Source organism: Zingiber officinale, chromosome 2A, assembly GCF_018446385.1.
Source record: "Zingiber officinale cultivar Zhangliang chromosome 2A, Zo_v1.1, whole genome shotgun sequence".
Taxonomy (NCBI): Eukaryota; Viridiplantae; Streptophyta; class Magnoliopsida; order Zingiberales; family Zingiberaceae; genus Zingiber; species Zingiber officinale.
Genome location: NC_055988.1, coordinates 107,608,412 through 107,635,889, shown reverse-complemented (window position 1 = coordinate 107,635,889; position 27,478 = coordinate 107,608,412). Strand labels below are relative to the sequence as shown.

Here is a 27,478-nt window from a genome sequence, read left to right as displayed (position 1 = left end):
AAATCTATTTCAAAAGAGAAGCAGGTCTATAAACAAATTCTAATAGAAGGATCATATGTGTATGAAGTAGCATAAGAAATTGTCACATATTTGTCTATCTAAAAGAAGCATGCAAATGACAAGAAAAAAAGAGGGCTTATGCAATTTTATAAGGATTGTATCAAAGTAGTTAATATCAAATTATTTATGCTTTCTTTCAATACACCTACATGGATATGCTTAAGAGAGGTATTTAGAGGGAATTTCGCAGGCAGGTGCTCGCATAGTTGATTCTTAACCTTTTAAATTATGGTACCCCTACAGAACAAATGATATTTATAATTACTAATTAAACATGTTCGATGCAAGCAAAATTTTTGAGACCAGCAGCAATCACACAGGAGTGGAAATGGCGATAGCATACCTCAGGTTGACCAGATAACAAAATCGTCCTAATTTTAAGGAGAACAATGTTAACATTCTGAAGATAGTTCTCGATGTATGTCATGGCATCCTTTACAGCAATTATTTTCTGGATTGTATTTGAGGGTGGCTGATCATGTATTACTACTCTACCAAAAGATCTTCCTAGACGCCCTTGTTCTTTGAGACCCTTCAATAAAAGCATAGTGGTAGCCGTAGTCACAATGGTTGCCGGGAGCACATAAGACAGTAAATTTCTGAAAGTAAAAGGCAACAGATATGGTTAGGAAACCAAATGTAATCTTTTATTGGCAAAAGAAAAAAACAATGCCATATTATTGAAGAAACAAATGGAGATATTTTTCAAAGCAAGTAAATGCCTACCCAATGCCGAGGCGATTTAATTCGCAAGATAAACATTAAAACAAACAAATCCAAGAACAATAAAGATCAGGGATGCATTCTTTATTATACAAAAGAGTAATAATGTTGATGAAAGAATTTACAACAAGAAGATGATGCAAACTGGAAAGAAAAGATAATCCATCTGAACCTCCTGTTGTATAAATGGAAATACAATCTAGCCCCCGGGGCTATGGTGTAGTGGTAGGGCATCCAAGTTGTTACCTAGGCACACGCGGTTCGATCCCCAGCTATGACGTATTTGTAGAAATTTTTCCTCCAAATGGGGCGCGCAACCAAAGGATGTTGGACTTTTGGGCTGCCCGCCGCAAGCGCTTTCCGATTTATCCTAGTGGCCGGCGGAAAAATTTCGTGAGGCCGGCCAGTCAGCCCAAGACTAGTCAATGACGCTAACTGGGTTTATCATTTTTTTTTGGAAAGACAATTTAATTTAACAAGTTGGTTCTGTAGTTGTTTGTGGTCTTTCCCACTTGAACGAGCCATTTCTATCAAGGTTCAAAATCTCAAGACATGTCGGGGTTTATCTTTGACTAGAACTATACCCAGTTTGGATCATGCTGATGTTCTAACTTATAGTGCTAGTGAAGAATCAGAAGTGGAAGAGGGAAATGAAGAAAAAAGAACAAGAGATGACATCTACATATTTTGTTTTGCACTTGGTGTTACATCTAAAATGATACAATTCGGATAGTATGTTGGGCGGATACAAGCTTAATAAAAATAATTTATTTTGGCATGTACTATAACATGCCAACTGTTAGCATTACACAATATGCATCCACATAATTGATAAAATGACATAGGAAAGATTAGTTATGCGATTAATATTGAGTTTTGATAATTTACTAGAAGAATATATTTTGACCATATGCACAACACAATACAAGATTTCAATACATGACTTGTATATTGACCTTCACCAAATTCTCAGTTCTTAACTCATTTGTTTCTTTTGGGTACAGAATCTGAAAGAAATGGATTACCAAAAAAAAAAAAAAGAGATGACATTTAAAATTTTAAATTATTTCAACATGCATCATAGCATGTCAAGAGAAATTAAGTGTTATCATGAAACTATATTCATCCATATAATTGACACAATGATTATATTCATCCATATAGTTGACACAATAATATAGAAGAGAATACTTGTGCCGATTAGTATTGAATTTTGATAATTTACCCGAACAATATGTTTTGACCATAGTACATGACACAAGACAAGATTTCAAACAATGATTTATATATTGACCTTTGGTCAGCCAATTCCCAGTCCATCATTTGTTTCTTTCAGGTATACAAATTATGGTTGGCTTAAACAAGAATGAGTTTAATTGAAATTTCTATAGAAGACTAAAATATCATGGTCATTCATATTTTGGAGTATGGATTGGTTCAACCTTTCTTTATGGATCACAGCTGGGATGAACAATATCTACCTTCTAGGTCTCTCTAGATTATGGGGGAATAGTTAGCTATTTTCAATATCATGATTAAGGCGAAAGCCATAAACAAACTCAGGGGACTAATTACATAACACTAACATGGCTCATGCAACTCAACTAGCTATGGCTTGGTTCCCTCCCTTGTATTTTCTCAAGTCTGCAACTAAAATATCCCTCCGTAAAGCATGCACAATATCTTTGAGTGACAAGATACAGTTCTAGGATCGTGCCGACGCTCTAATGACAGATTGGAAGTAGAAGGAGGAAAGAGATGAAGCAAAGGAGACATTGCTGTGTTAAGTGATATCGAGTTTCGGTAATTTACTAAAATGATAGGTTTCTACCAGCATGGTACAAGATTTAAAATCATGTCCGGCACAACAATATCTCCTTCCTATGCTTCATCTCCTTCCTTTTTGAACTCCAATCCATTATTGGCACCATGCATTGAAATATCGGCACAATATTAAAACATTGTTGTAGTAAAAAACCAAAACTTCGACACAGCTCGAATTTTTGAACCTTGTTAATATCTATTACTACAACTATATACATTCTGGAATTATATGCATCACTTCTTTAGGACATTCAAATACTACGTTTTCTTTGAGTCTCTGAATTAAAAAAATTTAGCAGTAAAACTTGAAAAGCGCACAAAAAATTTCAAGTATCTAAAAACAAATAAATTATCTACATACCTGAAAATAATGGTATAAACAATGAATAAAAAAGATAGAGTTAAACGTGGCTTCTTCCACTGCCTAAGCTCGTCAAATTTTTTGGCAACCACTACCAAGGGAATCAAAAGCTCCTGAGGTCCATAAAGATTGAACAAGTTAACCAACTAAAGGAAGAATATAACTATGGATAAATAACTGTTAATGAATCAAAAGATTGCTCAACTAGAGGTTCAATCATCTTGATTGGCTACATCAACCAGGAGAAGATAATTGTTCAGACAAACCCAGATTAATATTTCCAATTGCTTATTAATCACATCAATTTAAGATTTTAAAAAACTACCTAAAATATACTTAAAAATCATAATTATAGATGAACCAATATTAAAAATTAATTTATTATGATTAAAACAATTGTTGATATATAACCAGAATAACCAACTTGCAATTACTTTTCAATTAGAGAATTCTAGGATTTTTTGGATGTATTTATTATTTGGATAGGTTAAAAATATAAAAAACGAATTATTTTTCAACTCCTAAGTCAATTATGTCAAACTGTGAACGCTCATTTTTGACATTTTAAGTCATATGACAAGTCAACTTGATTTTGTGAAGATTTTGTGAAGACTACTGTGTTTAACTAGTTTTTGACTATTTTTCTTTTTCCACATCTAGTCTATGAAATAACCTGAGTTGAAGATATCAGGTCTGTGAAAGTTTACAATAAGACAAATAGAAATAACATAAGAATACATGAAATGTAATTTCATTAATAAGAAAAGATAACAAGATGGATGAATATGAAATTCATGTAAGATTTTAGATATCTTCAACCTATTACTAAACAAGGAGACGTTGACGAAGGCATCACTGATAAGACGAAGAATGTATTGGTCAAAAAGGAGAGGATCTTTTCTACACAAGTGTGATTGTGATTGTTGTGTGTCTTTTAAGTTAAACGAAGTATTGGGCTAATAGAAAGCAACATATATAGAATATTAATGTATAAAAGATAGGAATGTTAAGATGAATGTATAAAACTATTATGAAGGATAAAATAAAAAATAAAAAATACTAAAGAACAATTTAGTGTAACTCTAATATATGATCAAATGAGAGAGAAAAAGATGAAGTGGTAACATCATGTTCAAAGGTGACCAGCAAACTTTATAGTTAGAAGATTTGAATTTGATTAGAATGAAATGTCTAACAAGTGAAGAGAGACAAAAAGAAACAGGGTCGATGCAATAAAAAAAATTGATTTAAATATCACTAATGATATATCATGGTATGGATCCCAATAAAGGAATACAATACTTATAAAAGACCACAAATATTGAGTACACAAACAACTTATTTGAGACAGACACGACTTGATGAGAATGATATGATATTTTCTATGACCTATATGTAGCACCAGTCAATAATCAATATTGGTTGGTTAAGCATCTGCCAAGTATGACTTCTCAATTATCATACAATTAAATCTACCTAAAAAAATCTATTTAACAATGATTATTCCCACTCTTAGAAGTAATAAAAAATACTTGTCTTTTTCACAAAAAATTAACTATAATATCATAAGATATATTCTCTCACCAAAAGCCTTCAAATACACCTCTGTATTCCCCAAAGACTTGTACAGTTTATACGCCCATTCAAATTTCTTCTAAGAGAAGCATGAGGTTTTCAGTCAGGTATATCATGAAGAACTTCATCAAGGTCATCTAAAAATCCTTTTTGATTTGGTCTAAAAGATATATACAATTATACATACAAACAGATAAGTAAAACTTATATTTCCAGGTGGTGCAGTGCTGATATTTGTCTTTGTTTAGATGATAATGCCTCATACCTTAGAAATGGGTTTTAGATAACAGGAATATTAATCAGTGCACATTAGGAGTGCCAGTGCTAAACAAGAATGGGAATGACCATAACCCAGGTTTTCTTGAACCAAATCCAGTGAGTGCCTGGATATATTTGAATAAAAAATGGCATAACTAGAGTTGTTATTCTCCTAGCCAGTATGCCTCAAATTTCATGACTCTATGTACCGGATTTGATGAGAATGTACAAGGATACCAGCAAAGTTCCATAAATTTGAACCAAGTGATTTTTTTTTTTATTACCGAACTGCAATAATGAGTCCCTGCCTAAACCCAGTGTAAGTGGATAAGGTAAAGCACATAGGAAAATTCAGAGTCTTCCTATTCTAATGGTGAATAAAGCAAGAGATAAGGTTAATTATGGAAAAAACACAACCACAAGAATATATATAATTAGCCAAGTAAATGTGGCATTCAAAAATTCAATTATTACTTTACACATTATTTTACTTGGACATTAATTAAGCTGGCATGATGGTAATTTCAGCATGCTAAGGATCTGATCCTCTGAATATGTATTACATTTCATGCTTTATCTAAGGCACGATGATTAATTGTCTTATTTAGCTCCACATGCTCATTATGTTTATTCATATGACACGCGCTATAGCACTTCATGAGGTAGAAGCTTAGTCAGTGTAAAACACAGATTTTCTACCAGTAAAACCATTAAAGAGTTCATAGATGGAGAAATTAATACCTTGAAAAGATCAATATTGCTTGGGATTCCTTTGATCATAGCTGCATCAATTGTTGCTCGAGTCTTCTCCACTATTCGACTTTTCACTTTGCATGTCAATGCTGCCCTCTCAACAAGACTTAGATCACCTACAACAAGGTTTTTTGCCAACACAATCCCACGTTTAACTAAAGAATTCCTCCAGAAGGTGACCGACATGTTATCTGACCAACTTGGTGATTTCATCCACTTGCGCAAGAACACACTTCCATCTATGTCAAACACATGAATACTAACATCAGAAAGGTCTTCAACAGATCTACTCCACTCAACTCGTTGATAATTTGTTTGCTCAAACTTTGTTATCAGTGGCCCACCCCAAAAACTTAAAGCTAAAGTCTGCAAAACCACTTCACCATAAGGAACAGTCTGTAAATATGAGAACTGCACCAGTTTAGCTGGATCCTCTGACAGTCTTCTTATAAACTGAAGACATTGTAACCTTGCTATACTGTTTGCTGTACTTCTAATAACTCGTCTCCTTCCTTTATGAGAACCATATACATAATGGATTAATGGGTCATCATCACTTGGTCCATAATCACGTACAAACTCATACATTGAGATAATTTCATTAATGGAAGCATGCCAAACGTCTCGTCTCATTTCACCACCAAAATCAATAAATTCAAGGATCCAAGTTTCTGAACTGATATAATATGATGTCAGAACTATGATAAAGTCAGGTGTATAGAAAGCAAAACTTTAATAACCTGTAAGGCTATCACAATTCAATGTGAAGCTAAAAGAGAAATCTAAATGTCCAAAATTTATATTTTGAGTTAATACTAATCACGTTCAAAATACTTATTGATGTTTTTATGTTCATGACAATGCACTGTAAGCTACATTATGGCCGAACATGGATTAGAATCTAAAACAAGTTGATGCACTTTATATCATTATGCTTCAAGGGAGAATGGAAATAGATGTGTAAGCATATAAAATTTACTCACTTGAGGCCACTAGTAACAGATACAGCAGAATCAAAAAATTTTGACCCAAGAGGTCGAACTTTTGTTTTATCAACCCGTGAACCATGATGCATGAGTTCCAATCTCACTGATTTTTTAGTACCTGTCAGTCCAATGGCCTGCCAATATCAATGGAATTGAAAAGACAGTTGGGCTAATATCTCAATAAGTTGGCTAAAAAATGACAATGTCAAATATACTGGAGTTGTCTATTTTCATCCAAATCAAATTACATTATAATTATAGAAAAAAGACATTCACATATGCAAGTGTTCGCAATGAGAAGAGTTCAGCAGGAAAATAAGCATGACAGCATACTACAACCTTAAGAAAGTAACATATATGTGCAACCTAATGTCACAAATGTAATTACTTAGCAGACAATAACCAGGTCTAAAGTCTCATTCCGAGCCAGGGTATTGGTCCTCAGCAAGAATGAGAAATGTGAACCATGCTGGTCCTTGGAAAAAGACAGTTGATTCATCCAAAAAGAAAGGTTGTTTACCTCAAAATATAATGCCTTATCAGTTAGAGTCAGATTTCCAGGCCATGCAATGTTATCCTCCCACTTTAAAACAGGCCGCCTCCTACTTGAGCCAATGCACAAAAGTTGCTCATTGGGCAACACATTGTCTCTGTTTTCATATGATTGTCTTGCCTGATGTACCCTTTTAACAAAGTACAAGCAAGTGTTTAGTAAAAAGAGAACTAAAAAACATAGATTGTTTAGTTAAAAGAGAATTACAAAGTACAGAGAAAACAAACTTGGATGAAATGAACATAATAGGGAAAGAATACAAGTCTTCCCCATCGAAATAAACATCAGCAAGCTATATATCCAGAGCAATATGGCTGACAGAATGATGTATTATTAACTAGATGCAGTCATGCAGATAGACTGTTAATAAATGTATTTGCACACAAATTAAAAGTTCAGACATACTTCAAAATTTCAGAAAGATATGTTGTCCATAAACTATAAGAGATGCCTTCTTCATCTCCAACCAGTGCCTTAAAGAGATGGTGTGCTGTTGATATGTCTGCCACACCTGCAATAGTTGGAGCTATTCGAACAAGAGCTTCTTCTCCAATTACTTGGCCCTAAGTTAAACAATTCCAGTTATCAGAAATAATCTTTCATTTGACAAATTTAAACATATAGATTTGCAGTGAGATAAGGAAATTACTCACTAAATTAGCAGGACAAATGATCAACAGAATTTCCTTGAAAATGCAGAACATTGCAAACTTGTAGCACCAATGAACAAAAAAATGCATAGTCGGAAAATAGCTTTCTCAAAGTCCTCAACAATAAACTTCATCATGGACCATGTGGAAGGTACAATAAGATGTGAAATAATGAGTCTCTACCTCCACTACAAGATAATTAGCTACTTTATAAACAGCTTTTAGTTAACAAATAAGAATAGGGGATAACAGAATAATCAAGAGCACATCATCAAGATCAACTCTTCATATTTGTTCCAATTATATGTTGTCTGCTACATGCATCTTATTCCTTCATGAAGCTCCATTAATTATTAAGGTGGCGTTTGGTTAAATGATGGGAATGACTATGGGTTTGGGTTTGATAGTAAGGTGTAATGGGAATGAGAATGGAAATGAATCCCACCTAGTTATATGGGTTTGGTTGATTCCCATAAATCTAAAAATCATTCCCTAACCCACAATCCAAACACCATCTTTTACTATCATTCCATTCCCTCATTCCCAAACTCATCAACCAAACACCTCCTATGATTCAAATCAATGAAATAATATTTTTATTAGATTAATATGTTCTTTAGCCTTCCTCTATCCATTATATATTACAGCTTTCTCTCTAATAGATTTAACTCTTCTAACTATACAATCTATTCACCTTTGAACACATCCATACCATCTCAACCTATTTTTCATTTTCTCATTTATTGAATTACGCCTAATTATTCTCGATATTGATATTTCTTATTATATACTTTCTAATAACTCGATACATCCATCTTAGTGTTTTTCATCTTTGCTACTTGTTTATGTGTTGGTTCCTAATAGCCTAACATTCAATCCATAAAGTATGATACCACAATCTTATAAAAAATTTCTTGTAGTCCAAGTGGCACTCAGCAATCACGCAAGACTCAAGAAGGCTTCTCTTAAATTCAACCACTCATTTCATCCAGCTAATGATGCCTTTACTAATCCTCATTTCTTGCTGAATTAGATCCTAATAATTTCAAATACATCTCAACTATTATATTCATTCTTTTCTAATTACTAAAATTATATTTACTACATTGCAATTTTTGTTCTACTTATCATAAAACATTTTTAACCATGAAGTTTTTCTCCACAACTTAATCTTTGAATTTAATTTAATTACATTCCCATCAAGTAACACTCTCATTTCCAAAAAACATACATCAAGGAGGTTTCTCTTGGGTATGATTGATTTGATTAGTTCATCTAGTATTGACGGAAACAGATAGAGACATAGTGAGATGACCCTTAATGTAATCTATAGAAAAATCATCTACCACACTCTTAATCTCAAACACCAATACCAATATTATTATACATATCTTTTTTCACATTCATGTAATTTCCAGATATTCTTTTCTTTTACAAAATATAGCATTTCTAAATAAATTCATCTGCAAATTTTCTTATCTTCTATGTACTTTCTTACTAAATCAATAATATCTATGGTTTCGAGCATGATATCAAATTGATTCTTAGAAATATTTATTTTCCATTTTTTGTTCACTTCGAAATATCTCTTTCCCAAAGTTTCATAGACTCATCAACTTGACCCTCTATAATTAGAGCATTGTATATCACCTTTATTCTCATAAATATGGACAAAAAAGCTATTTCTCCATTCCTTAGATATCTTATTAATTCCCCAAAATTGGATAAATAACTTAGTTACTAAATTCTACTTTAAAACTCTTAAATTCTTTCAAACCTCAATGAGATCATCATTCGGACCTACTCTTTATTTACCTTCAATTCTTTAAAAAAAGTTCTTTGTGATCACTTTCTCTCGATAGGTGCGACATTGACTTCCTTTCTAATGTTCTCATTTCTTATTTTATCCATCCTCTTATGTCTGCGCATCCACCTTAATATCTTCATCTCTGCGACTTTTTATTTTTTGTTTGATTCATAACCCAATATTCAACTTTATATAACATAAGTGTATCATCATTTTATAAAATTTCCCTTTAAGTTTTACAAGTACCTTATTATCACAAAGAACATTAGGCACCCTCCTCTATTTCAACCATCATTTTGCAAAACGATTCTAGATGCTTAAAGCTCCCAGCTATTGGTAACTCGTCATCATATATTTTGTCTTTACTCTATTAAATGTATCTAAAATTACAAACAAATCTAAAATTCATATAAATCTATCACAATTTTCAATCTCTAAAGCCAGATGTTTTATAGAAATTGTCATGAAATATTTTTTTACAAAAAAATTCCTTAATTGCATTTTCATTAACAAGATACTTTGAATTTTCATTTTTTTATACATCTAACATTACCAAGTCTTTAAATTTTCTTTTTCTAGCATCTACAATCACTAACTCTCTACATTTTTAGTGTTATATCCTTTTCTAATTCTTAATTCCTAGATGCAAAGGATAAAAAGCAGCCTAGTGCCCCCGCCAATGCGGTGTCTCAGGAAAGGATCTATTGTACGCAGCCTTATCCTGTTTTGCAAGGTTGTTTTCGAGACTCGAACTCGTGACCTCCAAGTCACGACAGTAACTTTACCATTGCGTCAGATCTCCCCGTTTTAGATGTAAATCAATCTTATTTTGTTTGTACTTTACTCTCAACTTAATAAATCATGATTAAGTTATTTTGTTATCCTTAACTAAATTCCTTTAAACATATTGTTCAAATTAAACTATCAAAACGACTAACATAGGGATGGCCACTCTCACACTCTCAGCAATGAACTTATCACGAAGGGCGAAGAGGTGAGACAAGGACATTTGAGAGGCTATATTTTTAAACTAGAACCCCTCTAATATGGAGGTATCTACCTCTAGATGGGAATTTTTAGATAAACGAGGATTTCTAAGAGTCATTAACAAAGAAAAAAGTTAAGATTTCATTTATTAAGTTTGATGAAAAAAATTGTCAAATCGAGGAAATCTAGAGGCCACGATTCACTAAACAATGGAGACAAGTTCTGTTTTGTGCAAAGGAGTGACTTCAATATTTACCCATTTTAACGGGGCTAGCATCAACAACAATTGTTAAAACATACATTTAACATATAGGAGCTCGGTTTTCTTCAATTTGCATCTCTTTATGCGAATCCAAAACATGTAGTTATCTTGTCCGAAAGTCAAGACGGTGGATGCTAGGGACGTGGTGCTCCCGTTGACCGTGTGGAGACTCTGAATGACGTGAACCTACAACCATAGAACATCAGTACCGAACCAAGGAGGGGTTCCCCAGCGTTGACCCTCCGACGCTCAAGTCAATCACCGGCGGTATGGAAGCAAAGATGCGGAGCGAAAGCAACAGAGTAACAGTGGCTACAGAAGAATATGCATACCTCCGTTGAAGCTCGAGGCCCTTTATATAGGGCTCCGGGAGCGCGCGCATGCACACTTCTCGAGGCATGCACGCTTCTCAAAGCTTATCGTGAAAAGACATGTCAGTAAAATGTCCTTGACACTATACCTTACCGATCCGAGCATATCTCTTACAAGACAGTGGAAGCTTTCGTCGTACGAACCTCTGCCTGACCATGCTGTCGGCGATTCTTTCTGTCAACGGCACGGGTTCCCAAAAGGATATCGACAGATTCTCCTTTTGTCTGCTACTAGGTCGAGCAGGAGGGCGCTCGGCCAGCCTTTATCCATGCAAGTGCAACTCTGTCCTTGGGCCGAGCGAGAAGGTCGCTCGGCCGACCATCCACTGTCCGAGCTCCGCTGTAATTCCGAGCGAGAAGTCGTGTTTGAATGTCGTCTGCTCGGTCGTGCAATCGCCTTGCTGGTTCCGCGACCTGATATAGTCCGAGTGGGATAGCCACTCGACGTGCGCTTTGCCGATTCTTCGATTTTCTAAGCGTCGGAAGCTCGGTGCATGGCCGAGTTGTGATAATGCCAGATTAGATATTCCTTGTTCAGATCGACCAAGTGGGTTGCCCGCTGCAAATTTTCTAAGATATTGAACTGAAAAAGGTTGAAGGAGGCACCCTTCAATATACTGGCTCCGCCCATGTCACCGTCGACCTTTGTGCGGGCTTGGGCTGGCGCAGGGACGTCATCGAGCTGAGTGTGGTCATGGCAAGGGATTTCCGATTGCCACCGGATCTGGAATCAGGTAAGGTTCTGCTCTTATTTCCATGTAGAAGTTCCTGCTGCTTTTTCAACTTTTCTCAAGATACTAATTTTTTTTTGCTTGAAAATAATCTTTTGGCTGCACATTTGTCTTTCATATAAAAGAGTTTCTTTTTCTCTGGTTGTATTAGTATTTTTCCCTTTCACAATGCGCAATTTGATTGAAATAGAATGAAAAATTCACTTTGTCTCAGTATTTTCCATACGTTGTATTTCTCTATACTTGATTATTTTTATTTCAAAAAAAAAAATCTGTTTTAGTGAATTTATATCAGTGACAATTGACAAAACAATAAATTGCTCCATTAGACTATATGAGATTAATCGAGGAAGAGAGTCACCAAAGAAGGAAAAAAAATACAATTCATTTAAATATAAATGAAGATATAATAGAGATCGAGCTCAATCGCTTTGGAGGATTCATATAGCCGATCATACTTAATGAGATAAAGATTTGGTTGTCGATGCTGATGTAAAATAGGGGTAAATGTTACCGAAATTGAACTAATTTGAGTTGTATATGACACTACATATGGCTCATGGCCTCATGAGATCCATCTAGCTGACTCAAATATCTATTGGACTATAAGAGTTGATGTTCATTACTGAATACTTAGGTATGATCATTGATGGCCTGATGAAATTCATATAGCAGACCAAAATATTTGTCTTACACAAGTAGTTGTTGTTTGTTGCTTTCATTCCTAGGTACAATAATCTAATCTCTGACAGCTTTACATTTTATTTGTTTCCTGGAACTATTGGAACACTTTTGGTTGACTCTTTAGCGCATTATCTGTTTGTTTGTAGAATCTTGTACAAATTCTCTACTATACTACATTTTTAAATTAGTTGTTGGCAAATTTGCATTGTTTGTTAATGTCTTTATCGGATTGAATGGTCGTGACAGTTCCATTTGTTAGCTCATTCAACTATCATAATAAATATTAATATCGTTAAACTTATTGAAGAAATCGAATGCGATTCTGTGAATCAACTAGAGTCAAAATAATGCCTGTTCTGTCACAATTGGATGAAAGATGGGGTGACAAATAAAACTTTACTTTCCATCAAATATGTTTTAAGACATTACAGGCAACGTTTTTCAAGAGCTAAGATATACTTATCCTCCAACTTTTTCAAGAGCTACAGATATATTCAAAATCTCTTTTAGACCTTTAGCCACTTCTCGAAACTTTGCAACTGTATCTTGAAGTATTTGTTCAGCTTTCTCTGGAGATATATCATTGCTTGCTTCATTATTAGATGTCGATAGCATCATTTTTTTAATCCTTGAAGCTATCTCTGAAGGATCTTCATAAGTCTTCTTCGGAGTCGGTATCCATCTCTTTATATGACAGTGACATGCATAATCCTTTATCGCACCTCTTATCATTTCTTCCACAAATACATGTTTATGTTCGTGTCTTGGTAAATCGAAGTACTCTATAATCTCTATTTAAATAAATAAAAAATAGATTAATAAATTTTAATAAAAAATAATTGATATATTAATAAATTACTTATTTTTTATTTGTAGTGCTGAATTTATAGTCATATTCATCATCCATTGACAAGCTGTATTGAATTAAATAAAATATTTATTGAATATATATCTAATAACTTTCTATATGAATTTGAGAAAATTGAAGATTATACCTAGATTCAATGAAAGCCGAAATGATTCTTGATGAAGTGTCAGGACTACTACTCACTTGTATGTAACAGCAATCTATGATCCGGTGACGACCATGTACTTGTATTTATAATTGTATCACAGTATTTGGAACTTCAAGCATAAGAGTTTTTAACCCAGTCGGATCAGATGGGTTAAAAGTCCTAGTGTGACGAGCCTTTTTCATAACATCATAAATTCTATCATAATAATAGCGGATGGGAATTGCGACATCGGCTGAGATCGCAGGATGAACACTGACTGGGATCGCTGGAAGGACACCGGCTAGGATCACTACGCAGTTGGTGGCCGGAATCGCCGAGATCTGTCGCCCAAATCCAAGAATAATCCGGCTTAGCATGGTATGTTTCTTGCAATTTGAGCATAATTAAAATGTTTAGCATAATTAAAATGAGTTTCTATAGGTGGCAGAAAATTTTTTTTTGCATATATAAACACTGACCTCGATAGAATTCTAAGGGAATATTTTCAACTATCATTCTTAAAAGACTAAAATTCTAGTCCTAGAAATACTGTCATATCACAGTAATTTTAGAAATTAATTGTATACAGCAAAGAGCAATGCACTATAATATTATAATATGATGTGTCCGGGTTGATTCCAATTCTTTCTATCTTCTCTACACATAAACTAGAATCTTCAAGATTACCCCTTTTGACCAATGCACTTATTAATGCACAATACGCAAACACATCTGTTGTATAACCTTTCTTTATCATCCCATCAAATATATGAAATCCATGTTCAAATTTTCCATGTCTAAAGCAGCATTCCATGACTGTTGTGTTCTATATCTTTCCTTCTTGATTCCTTTTAATACTGACATCTAACCTTGTTCTTGATTGCGGGGTAGCTATGGAATGATTATGAAGTAAAGTAATATAACATTAATTCTCAACTCATCAATCTCACCGATCTTCTAAAATGCACTCCAATTCCTCTTACACCCAAAGGAGATACATGTTAGGTTAAGAATCTTGATTATCATTGCATGCAAATAGGTAGTAAACATTCCATACATTGAAAACCAATTTGATATCAATTTAAATTAATATATAATATTATAAACATTTTAAAATTTATTCAAAATGATTAGCAAACTAATTAAATATTACCTTCGCTAAAATATTTATCATTCTTTGATCTCTATCTCACAACTAGTGGTGTTCTAAAGAGTCTAGATGCATCTCTATACGCCTTCAAATTCCATTGTTACCATATATCTTGGATGGTAGGATCGAGATGGAAAATCTATACATATTACATATATGAGTATAACATCCATGATAACGCTGTCGAACTCTATCTCTGTAGAGATACTCTAATAATATAAAAAAATCTAAAGTAATAAGTAGCAACATGTAGAGAACTATCTAATTTCCCCTTCACAAATTTTTTTAATATACTTCAATTCACACATAAAAAAAGGTCATTATGTCGCTCTTAGCACCCTTTATGCCACCATACACACATTTCATTGTCAGGTTAATAAATAATATTTGAAAAATTCTAAATTTATTCAAAACTACAAAAGGCAAACTTAATTTATCAAGTAGGAAATATTACCTAGGCTAAAATCTTCATCTGATCAATGACTAAGCTAGTTGTCTTCCAAAGAATCTGGATGCATCTGTATGCACCCTAAATTCCATGCTTAGCATAATATCTTGTGTGGTGAATTTAGGCTAGGAAGACTATGCTCATGTGAGTTTGTCATTTGTGCTAACGCTATTAGACTCTATCTCAACAAAGCCTATAATAGCAAAAAAAAAATAAAGAGAGAACTAAGTTAATAAGTAGCAACTTGCAGAACATTATCTAATTGCACTTTCACATATTTCTTAACGGTATTCACATTTCACATTTTTTAAAAACGACCATTATCTCTCTTAGGATCCTATGTCACTCACAGTACACAAATCTTATTCTTCTCTTTTTATTTACATAAACAATGCTTAACAATTTCACTAAAAGCAAAAACAATTATAGTCTAAAATTTACACTTGGGTAGAACCGTGTGTTCATCACAATAACATTTGTTCACTTACCTTTAATGCTTCTAGACCATTTGCATTGCACCCACTTATCCGAAGAAAATGTCATTCTTAACTTTTCCCTCACAACTATAATAGTGAAAGCAAACAAGTTGCAAATCTTGTGATTCCAGCTTACACAAAATCCTTTTGAGTGAAGTGGTGCATCATGCTTGAGTCTAATAGTGAATTGAATATGAAAACAGAGAAAGCTCTTACCTTTTCAACTGTCCTTAATCTTTTTTTCTTACCAATTATTATAAACGGGGCAGGTTCGAGGCAGGTTCATTGAAACCCGTAATCCACCCCGAACCGGCTTCTAAACCCGATCAACAAATTTAGGCCCATCACGTAACCCATTTGACCAAATATAAACTCACATTAAACGGAACAGATTTAATACAAGGTCGAGTTTAAACCCAATTCATTACCATCCCTAATAACAAGTATCATACATACTTACCACTCAGGTCAAATACATAATTTCTAATTTTATTTTATTTTTTTTAGCAGATATCAAAATACAAATTTAATTATCGGTACTACACCAACAACGACACATAATTATGAAGTTTTTTAAATTCTTTGCCATGAATTTTGGAGGACAATTTGTCATTTTGAAAGTCCAGGAGTTCAAAAAAAAAATATATGGAAAAATGAAATTTTGCCCATGTTATCTATTCTTAGCTATACACGTGGAACTTCTAATGAAACTTTGCCTCTTAGCAGAAAACCTAAAGCTCTTCCGTATACTCGCCGCCTGGAGAAGAAGATACCAAGGTAAGGTAAGAAGGTCAAACCCTCAAAGTTAGTCACCCTTTTTTGTTTGTCTTTCATGTCTATCGACACATCAATGCAGTTTTGTATTATAAATGCAATTTTGTCTCTTTTTCCCCTTGAAAGAGATTCGAAGCTTCTTAAAGGATATTCTTAAGGACTTGGGTGAATCAGATTATGATCCAAATGTAATTTACTTAATTCATTACATTAACTAATAGTTAATGTTCTCTTTGGCCTCACTTTATTCGTTCAACTCTTCGGTCATCTTACATATATATACCATCTCAACCTATTTTATCTCATTGGACCATTGATTGAAGTGATATCTAATTGCTTTGAATATTGGTATTTGTTATTTTATACTTTTTAGTAAATTCATACATTCATCTTAGTATTATCGTTTCTGGAATATTAACTTTTAGAAAATATTTCCTAAAAGCCAAAAATTTCAATTAATAAAGAATGGCAGATTGACCTAGAATTTTTCAATGCTCACACGACTACATGATATCCTTTCTATTTTGCTTCCTAAAAGCCCACGACTCAGGGGGCGTTTGGTTCTCTCCTAGGAATCGGAATGGGTATGAGTTTGGGTATCATTCTTAAAAATGGTGTTTGGTTAATTAAATATTTTCAATCGGAATGAACCTAAATTTCCTTTTTTACCCTTACAGGAAAATAAGAGAAAAAATTAGATGGGAGAGAAACATATGACGAGAGAAAATGATGAAAGAGAAAGTGTGCTGAGAGAGAAAGTGTGTTGGAAAAAATGAAGAAAGAGAAAGCATGATGAGAGAATGAGGAGAGAGTGCATGATAGGAGAGAATGGGAAGAGAAAAAGTATGATAGGAGAGAATGGGAAGAGAAAAAGTATGATAAGAGAGAAAGTATGTTGAGAGAGAAAGAGTGGTGGGAAAAATGAAGAGAGGGAAAGTATTATGAGAGAAAATGAAAAAGAGAGGAGAGAGAAAGTACGATGAGAGAGAAAGTGCAATGAGAGAGAAAATGGATTGAGAGATATAAAATAATGAGAAAAAATGAAGAGAGAGAAAGTGTGATAAGAGAAAATGAGAAACTGAGGAGAGAGAAAGTATGTTGAGAGAGAGGGTGATGGAAAAAATGAAGAAAGTATTATGAGAGAATGAAAAAATTGACGAGAGAGAAAGTATGATGAGAGAGAAAGAGTTATAGGAAAAATGAAGAGAGAAATTGTGATGAGAGAAAATGAGAGACTAGGGAGAGAGAGTATAATGAGAGAGAAAGTGTGATGAGAGAAAATGAGAGACTAGGGAGAGAGAGTATAATGAGAGAGAAAGTGTGCTGAGAGAAAATAAAGAGAGAGAATGTGATGAGAGAGAATGAAGAGAGAGAAAATGTGAGGAGAGAAAATGAGGGGAGAGAGTATACTACGAGAGATTGAGGAAAGAAAGTATGATGAGAGAAAAAGTGCGATGAAAGAAAAAGTATGATGAAAAAATAAAGAGAATGTGTAATGAGAGAAAATGTGATGGAAGAGAATGAAGAGAGAGAATGAGGAGAGAGAGTGTATGATAGGAGAGAAAATTGTAGAGAATGTGTAATGAGAGAGAATGAGAGAGAAAGTATGTTGAGAGAGAAAGTGTGATGATAAAATAAGGAGAGAGAAAATATGATGAGAGAGAACAAGGAGAGAGAGTGTGAAATTAAAAAAAATTGAACAAATAGACTAAGGGTATTTTTGTCTAAAACTTAATTCACATTCCTATTCCATCAAACCCCAAGGGAGGAGGTGGGTTTCATACATACACAAGTTTTGGGGTTTCATTTCAAAATCTTGATTCCATTCCCATCAACCAAACACAAGGTTTGGGAATGAATCCATTCCCTCATTCCCAAACCCATAAACTAAACGCCACCTCAATGCATAAATTATAGATTATAGAAACAAAATCTTACGTAAGGGGAATACAATGATCACATAAGACTCCAAAAGCTTCTATCCATTTTGACCACCTATTCCTTGATGCCTCTTTCTTATTGGATGATGGATCCAAAATACCAAAAATTATTACAGAAATTCCATTTCCATCCATAATAACTATTCCATTGGTCTCTTCTATGAAACTGCATCCAATTCTAAAGGTTTTACTCCACAACTGAAGCTTTGAATTTAATCTAATTACAACCCCTTTCATAATATCTTCTACATCGTATACAAAGGAGCAATATAGGTAGGCAAAATCAAACCGGGTCCTTTCAAATGATCCTTGAATACACTGAGTCAACAAAAAAGAAGAATGACAAGGAAGAGTTACTCGGAAAAGAAACAGAAGAGGTTAATATTTATGCGAATGGGATGAGGAAATTCAAGAAGTGGGCAATAAAAGGCTTTTGAGGGAAAGTAGTATTAAAGATAAATCTGCAAAGGAAGAAAGGGATAGAGTTGACCAATATGTTGCTAGATGATTCTGAGGCATGTATTCCATTTCATGCAACCTCCTTGAAGCCTTTCCACACTATGGTAGATGCAATTGGTTAACATGGTTTAAACTATAAAGGTCCAACTATGAGTTTAGTGAACCTTTACTTAAGAGATAAGAAGTGGTAAAGATCAAAAAAGATTAACAAGTTCATAGGAATTCTTAGAAGAGAACTAGTTTCACAACTATGACCGATTCATAGAAAATAACAGAAGCATTATGAACTTGCGCACACATTCAGGCATAAGTTTTTTGAAGTCCATTAATGCATTTGAGAACTCTCAGAGAATATGTTGATGAATGTATTAAGGAGGTTGGGAAAGAGAATATGCTACAAATAGCGACAAAAGATGTTACAAGTTTAGCCGTTGGGAGGTTGATGAAAGAGGAATGCCCACACATTCTAGTCCCTTTGTGTGGTCCACACGATTAGTTTGATACTTAAGAAAATTGGTAAGAAAAAAAATTAAGGACGGTTGAAAAGGCAAGAGCTTTCTGTTTTCATATTCAATTCACTGTTAGACTTAAGCATGATGCACCACTTCACTCAAAAGGATTTTGTGTAAGCTGGAATCACAAGAGTTGCAACTTGTTTGCTTTCATTATTATGGCTGTGAGGGAAAAGTTAAGGACATCTCCAATGCAAGGTTTTTAAAGAGGTTTGAAAAATAAAAAAGCTGAACAAAAAAGTTTTAACTATTGTGAATGCAAGGTTTGAGCTTTGTATTTTAAGAGCAGTAGTGAAATTTCAAACCTGTTTTTTTCTTTGAAATTAATGTAATATGCATGTAACCATGTAATTACATGTTATTAATTAGACCACTTAAAAATTATTTAGAACTCTAACTACTTGGAGTTGTTTCAATAGGTTTTCAGAATGTTGATGTGGCATGATATGGCATATTGGAATCATAAAAAAAGTTTTTGTAGAACTCTAACTATTGGAGATGCCCTAAGAATGACATTTTCATCGGATAAGTGGGTGCAATGCAAATGCTCTAGAAGCATTAAAGGTAAGAGAACAAATGTTATTGTGATGAACACACGGTTCTACCCAAGTGTAAATTTTAGACTATAATTGTTTTTGCTTTTAGTGAAATTGTTAAGCATTGTTTATGTAAATAAAAAGAGAAGAATAAGATTTGTGTACGGTGAGTGGCATAGGATCCTAAGAGAGATAATGATCGTTTTCTAAAAAATGTGAAATGTGAATACCATTAAGAAATATGTGAAGGTGCAATTAGATAATGTTCTGCAAGTTGCTATTTATTAACTTAGATCTCTCTTTGATTTTTTTTATTTTCTTTTTTGTTATTATAAGCTCTGTAGAGATAGAGTTTAATAGCGTTAGCACAAATGACAAACTCACATGTGCATAGTCTTCCTAGCCTAAATTCACCACACAAGATACTATGCTAAGCATGGAATTTAGGGTGCATACAGATGCATCCAGATTCTTTGGAAGACAACTAGCTTAGTCATTGATCAGATGAAGATTTTAGCCTAGGTAATATTTCCTACTTGATAAATTAAGTTTGCCTTTTGTAGTTTTGAATAAATTTAGAATTTTTCAAATATTATTTATTAACCTGACAATGAAATGTGTGTATGGTGGCATAAAGGGTGTTAAGAGCGACATAATGACCTTTTTTTTACGTGTGAATTGAAGTATATTAAAAAAATATGTGAAGGGGAAATTAAATAGTTCTCTACATGTTGCTACTTATTACTTTAGTTTTTTTTATATTATTAGAGTATCTCTACGGAGATAGAGTTCGACAGCGTTATCATGGATGTTATACTCATATATGTAATATGTATAGATTTTCCATCCCGATCCTACCATCCAAGATATATGATAACAATGGAATTTAAAGGCGTATAGAGATGCATCTAGACTCTTTAGAACACTACTAGTTGTGAGATAAAGATCAAAGAATGATAAATATTTTAGCGAAGGTAATATTTAATTAGTTTGCTAATCATTTTGAATAAATTTTAAAATGTTTATAATATTATATATTAATTTAAATTGATATCAAATTGGTTTTCAATGTATGGAATGTTTACTACCTATTTGCATGCAATGATAATCAAGATTCTTAACCTAACATGTATCTCCTTTGGGTGTAAGAGGAATTGGAGTGCATTTTAGAAGATCGGTGAGATTGATGAGTTGAGAATTAATGTTATATTACTTTACTTCATAATCATTCCATAGCTACCCCGCAATCAAGAACAAGGTTAGATGTCAGTATTAAAAGGAATCAAGAAGGAAAGATATAGAACACAACAGTCATGGAATGCTGCTTTAGACATGGAAAATTTGAACATGGATTTCATATATTTGATGGGATGATAAAGAAAGGTTATACAACAGATGTGTTTGCGTATTGTGCATCAATAAGTGCATTGGTCAAAAGGGGTAATCTTGAAGATGCAAGTTTATGTGTAGAGAAGATAGAAAGAATTGGAATCAACCCGGACACAACATATTATAATATTATAGTATTATAGTGCATTGCTCTTTGCTGTATACAATTAATTTCTAAAATTACTGTGATATGACAGTATTTCTAGCACTAGAAATTTAGTCTTTTAAGAATGATAGTTGAAAATATTCCCTTAGAATTCTATAGAGATCATCGTTTATATATGCAAAATTTATTTTCTGCCACCTATAGAAACTCACTTTAATTATGCTAAACATTTTAATTATGCTCAAATTGAAGGAAACATACCATGCCAAATCGGACTATTCTTGGATTTGGGCGACAAATCTCGGCGATTCCGGCGACCAACTGCGCAGTGATCCCAGCCGGTGCCCTTCCAGCGATCCCAGTCGGTGTTCATCCAGCGATCTCGGTCGATGTCGCAATTCCCATCCGCTATCATTATGATAGAATTTCTAATGTTATGAAAAAGGCTCGTCACACTAGGCCTTTTGACCCATCTGATCCAACTGTAGGGTCAAAAACTCTTATGCTTGAAGTTCCAAAGACTGTGATACAATTACAAATACAAGTACAGGGTCATCACCGGATCACAGATTGTTGTTACATACAAGTGAGCAGCAGTCCTGGCACTTCATCAAGATTCATTTTGGCTTCATTGAATCTAGGTATAATCTTCAATTTTCTCAAACTCATATAGAAGGTTATTAGATATATATTCAATAAATATTTTATTAAATTCAATGCAGTTTGTCAATGGATGATGAATATGACTATAAATTTAGCACTGCAAATAAAAAAAAAGTAATTTATTAATATATAAATTATTTTTTATTAAAACTTATTAATCTATCTTTTAATTATTTAAATAGAAATATTATAGAGTGCCTCGATTTACCGGGACACGAACATAAACATGTATTTGTGGAAGAAATGAAAAGAGGTGTGATAAAAGATTATGCATGTCACTATCATATGAAGAGATGGATACCGACTCCGAAGAAGACTTATGAAGATCCTTCAGAGATAGCTTCAAGGATTCAAAAAATGAAGCTATCGACATCTGATGATGAAGCAAGCAAGGATATATCTCCAGAGAAAGCTGAACAGATACTTCAAAGAGACAGTTGCAAAGTTTCGAGAAATAGCTAAAGGTCTAAAATAGATTTTGAGTATATCTGTAGCTCTTGAAAAAGTTGGAGGATATAGTATATCTTAGCTCTTGAAAAATGATGCGTGTAATGTCGCAAAACATATTTGATGAAAAGTAAAGTTTTGTTCGTCACCCCATCTTTCATCCGATTGTGACAGAACATGCATTATTTTGACTCCAGTTAATTCACGTAATCGCATTTGATTTTTTCAATAAGTTTAACGATATTAATATTTATAATGATAGTTGAATGAGCTAACAAATGGAACTGTCACGACCATTCAAATCTGATAAAGACATTAACAAACAATGCAAATCTGCCAACAACTAATTCAAAAATGTAGTATAGTAGAGAATTTGTACAGGATTCTACAAACAAACAGATAATACGCTAAAGAGTCAACCAAAAATGTTCCAATAGTTACAAGAAACAAACAAAATGTAAAGTTATCAGAGATTAGATTATTGTACCTAGGTATGACAGCAACAAACATCAACTACTTGTGTAAGACAAATATTTAGGTCTGTTATATGAATTTCATCAGGCCATCGATGATCATACCTAAGTATTCAGTAATGAACATCAACTCTTATAGTGCAATAGATATTTGAGTCAGCTAGATGGATCTCATGAGCCCATGAGCCATATGTAGTGTCATATACAACTCAAATTAGTTCAATTTCGGTAGCATTTGCCCTTGTTTTATATCAGCATCAACAACCAAATCTTTATCTCATTAAGTATGATCGGCTATATGAATCCTCCAAAGCGATTGGGCTCGATCTCTATTATATCTTCATCTACATTTAAATGAATTGTATTTTTTTCCCTTCTTTGGTGACTCTCTTCCTCGATTAATCTCATATAGCCTAATGGGGCAATTTATTGTTTTGTCAATTGTCACTGATATAAATTCACTAAAACAGATTTTTCTTTTTGAAAAAAAAAAGATCCAAGTATAGAGAAATACAACGTATGGAAAATACTAAGACAAAGTGAATTTTTCATTCTATTTCAGTCAAATTGCGCATTGTGAAAGGGAAAAATACTAATACAACCAGAGAAAAAGAAACTCTTTTATATGAAAGACAAATGTGCAACCAAAGGATTATTTTCAAACAAAAAAATTAACATCTTGAGAAAAGTTGAAAAAGTAGCAGGAACTTCTACATGGAAACAAGTGCAGAACCTTACCTGATTCCAGAATCCGGTGGCAATCGGAAATCCCTTGCCCACAACCACACTCAGCTCGATGGCGTCCCTGCGCCAACCCAAGCCTGCACAAAGGTTGACGGTGGCACGGGCGGAGCCAGGATATTGAAGGGTGCCTCCTTCAACCTTTTTCAGTTCAATCTCTTAGAAAATTTATGGAATTTGCCTAAAAGAAATAATTTTTTTTTGCTTAAAAATGCAATCTTGGAGGCAAAATAAAGAAGGAACCGACGGTTTGCAGCATCCAAGTTCCATTTGAAACTGCAGTGAATTAATTAATTAAAAAAAACTGGCGCGTATGAATTAAAAAAAACTTCCATTACTGACGCGTATGAATTGAAATGAGAGCGCTCGAGTGTTGGTGTCGATGTACTGGCCGCGATCGAAAGTTCTCGAAGTAGTAGTCGGATGAAGCACCTTCGTAGCAGACCTCAAATAGACGCGTAGTAGCTCGTATATTAGTTGTTTTTTGAAGCTTGGTTGAGACTGCCTTAAATAGGGCATGAAAGGTGCATTCTACAGGTGTTGAAGCCGCCTCCAATGAGAGACACTTTATCCTATTTTTGTTGTGCCTTATCTGCGCTGAGATCTAAATTTTATCCCTTGGAAGGCGCCTTCAAGCCATTAAAGGCACCTTCCATGAACAGTGCGAAGGCATCTTCCAATACTTGAAGGCACCTTCGGGTACTGTTCATCCGAAGGCTTTTTGCTTATTTTTGCCTTGCAAGTTGTGTTAGTCCAAAACTAAAACAATTAACATGTAAAACAAAGTTAACACAGTGAAAATAAGAAGTAGTAATTAGCTCCTATCCTCCCAGGACCAGGAACTAGTCAAGGTCTCAGATTAGAGATCCAAAATAGGCATAACCTGGACTGACGCCTAGAGTCCCTAAACTAGGACGCGTTCTCATAAAGTCACTCTCTTCTAGTGACTTACTTTTACTTACCATCTTGAAGTTGGTTGACTAGTCTTCTGACCACTAGGTCTTCATGCCAATTGTCCAGTACGCAGACCCGGCTGGACTTTTGTCGGTTGTCCGGTCCCACGGACCCAGCTGAACTTCCTGCTAGATATCCAGTCGGTCTGTTGACCTATCTAGACTTCACACCAACTATCTGGTCTCGTAGACCTAACTGGATTTCAACCCAGAGTCCGGTCTTTTGGACTCGTCAATTCCTGCATACTCGGTAAAACAATTGATTACAAAATACCTAACTTAACTCACTTGTCATTCATCAAAACTTGAGTTAAACCGTCAGTGTAAAACTGCACCAGCAATCTCTCCTTTTTTGATGCAATGATAACTTGGGTTAAGTTAGAGAAAAATATAACAAACACACATAACATTATTCTAAGAGAAGTGGCACACACAAAAAAAAAGAGATAATTGGTTTCATTCTTTTTATCATTTTTAGAGTTAAATTATTCTGATTTGCGTTTGTTTTCTAACTTAGCTCCTAACCCTCTCCCTTTGACATTCATAAAAAAACATGAGTAGATAAATGAGTTAACAGAAACTATGTAATAAGTAAAGTAATTAGTGAGAATAATAAAATTTACTTAACACAAGAAAAGCTTTCAGGATTATTGGGGAAAGGAATTAAAGAGTTTATAAACCTTAAAAGAAACTTTCATCAAAACACTTATATTTTATAAAAAAAATCAAAATTTTGTACACAAAAAGTTTAGAAATTTTATACTTGGTTTTAAAAGATAATTTTTACAAATTTCAAAGTTTAAAGTTTAAATAGCTTTGAAGAAACTTTCAAGATAATTTCCAAAAATAGCCTAATAATGATTTGAAAAGTACTTTTGTATTTTGAAATGAGTTTTGAAGAATTTATGCATAAGGAATTTCAAAGAATCTTAAATAAGAATTTGAGAATATTTTCATAATTCCTTATTAAGAATTTTGAACTTGAAAATATTTGAAGATAAGTTGTATTATCTTTTTCAACCTACTTGCAAATAGGGGTGAGCATCCAGTTAATTCGGTTAATTTAATATTAATTTTATATAAATTCCTTTTATTGTTATTTTAAACACATTTAGTTAATTCGGTGTTAACTGAAATAACTAATTCGATTAATTCAGTTTTAGTAAAATTTTGATTTGATTTGATTTGATTAGCCAACACTAAATCGATTTTCAATTAATTCGATTAATTTATGGACCGAATTAACCGAATGCTAACCCTTACTTGCAAATGTAGTCAACATGATCTGGAAGTATAATTTTTCAAAAGGAATTTTGGAAAAGTTGAGTGTGTTTTCGAAAACATTTTTCAAAAGTATATTTAAAGTAATTCTCAAAGACATTTGAAAGACACTTGAATTCTCAGACTTGTGTTGATGCATAAATATAAGCATCTTAAGTCCAGACAATCTGCTTATGCATCTGACAGTTCAAAGTTAGTGATTACACATTCAAGGTAAGTCTAGTGCATTTGTGAGATGCTCAAGTCCTAGATCTATATGAACATGCTTTCTATGGATCTTATCTAGACTAAGGTTAAAATCAATTTTGAAAGTCTAAGAAAATTAGAATTTTAAGAAAATAAAAGTAAAGATTTTTCCTTAGAATTTTTAAACTATTTTAAAGAAAGTAAAAAAAATTAGCAATTCTATTCTATCAAACACATTCCTAAATTGATCAAACAATAGAGGTAAAAAGTGGTAAATAGTATATGTTAAATATTTACAGAATCCAAAACATGCACTATATAATAAATAAAATCAAAGTTGATCATTAGCTAGAGGTGGAGGCTACTCAGGTGCTCGCACAGTTCGTAGGATCTGCTGAAAACCAGCGGTAATCTCCTCATGGAGAGCAGAGAAGCCGATAGTCATCTCCCCCAAAATGACACTAAAGCCATCCGAGACTGACTGCCGAAGCTATGCGGAGGACTCCTCGAGTCGAGCCAGTCGGTCCTCGACAAACAGTGAGGTCGAGGGCTGAGTCGGAGTCAGAGAATATGTCTTAAGAGCTCCTCCTCCGTGAATGTTAGCAACTCCTCCCCCTCGGCCAGAATAATAGTTGGAAAATCATCCTCAGCCTCGCCTGATATATCTGACTGTGGTCCCGCTCTCTAAGCTAGTCCCCACTGAGCAATGATGTCTATATACACTAATGCAAACTGACGCTGGCCAATCTTGTCATATGCGCTAAGGGGAGTGGTCGTACCTTACGTCATATCTACTCCTCTAGCTGAGAATATATATGTCAAAATATAACAGTATGACATGTGAACTTGTAGCCTAATGACGAGACTGAATGCATGAATGACATTGTGGAATGTGTAATACAATGTCGATGTCAAGAAGTTGGCGTAGTGCATGCAAAAAAAAATGAACGAGATGATCGCATCATCGCGAGATGTGATCGGCGGAATGCAAGTAGTCGGGACTCGATATAGGATATAGTCCTGGACCCTAAAAGAGAGTGACCTAAAGTCTCACTGTAGGTAGTCTCTTCTCCCAAAAAAATACATGTAGATAGTATCTAATATAATATGGGAGTAAGGTTCGCCAAATAACAAATCTCTACTAGGATAGCACAAAAATGGACAAGCAGACCTCCTAAGGCCTAGGCTATCATATAATAGAGTGAGGGAAAAGTGTAGGTCCCTTCCACCAACACTAGAAGAGTAAGACAGGTCATCAATCATAACAAGATTATTGTAAAACTATACACATAAGTCTAGATTTACTGCATGACTATAGTAAACTAGCCTATCCAACTGGTAGTAATCAATGATCTCTACGATGG

At 33.9% G+C, this 27,478-nt stretch overlaps 1 protein-coding gene across 1 annotated transcript in view; it reads right to left on the bottom strand.

Annotated features, from left to right (window-relative positions):
• LOC122043880 overlaps nt 1-27,478 on the bottom strand; it is a 29,001-nt gene that overhangs the window by 677 nt on the left and 846 nt on the right. Inside the window, exons 2-8 of the mRNA XM_042604447.1 lie at nt 23,692-23,852; nt 7,499-7,656; nt 7,061-7,223; nt 6,538-6,674; nt 5,543-6,230; nt 2,969-3,081; nt 404-659 (exon numbers count right to left, since the gene is read on the bottom strand). Coding sequence (XP_042460381.1) covers nt 404-659; nt 2,969-3,081; nt 5,543-6,230; nt 6,538-6,674; nt 7,061-7,223; nt 7,499-7,656; nt 23,692-23,852 — 1,676 coding nt within the window. The remainder of the gene's footprint in view (nt 1-403; nt 660-2,968; nt 3,082-5,542; nt 6,231-6,537; nt 6,675-7,060; nt 7,224-7,498; nt 7,657-23,691; nt 23,853-27,478) is intronic.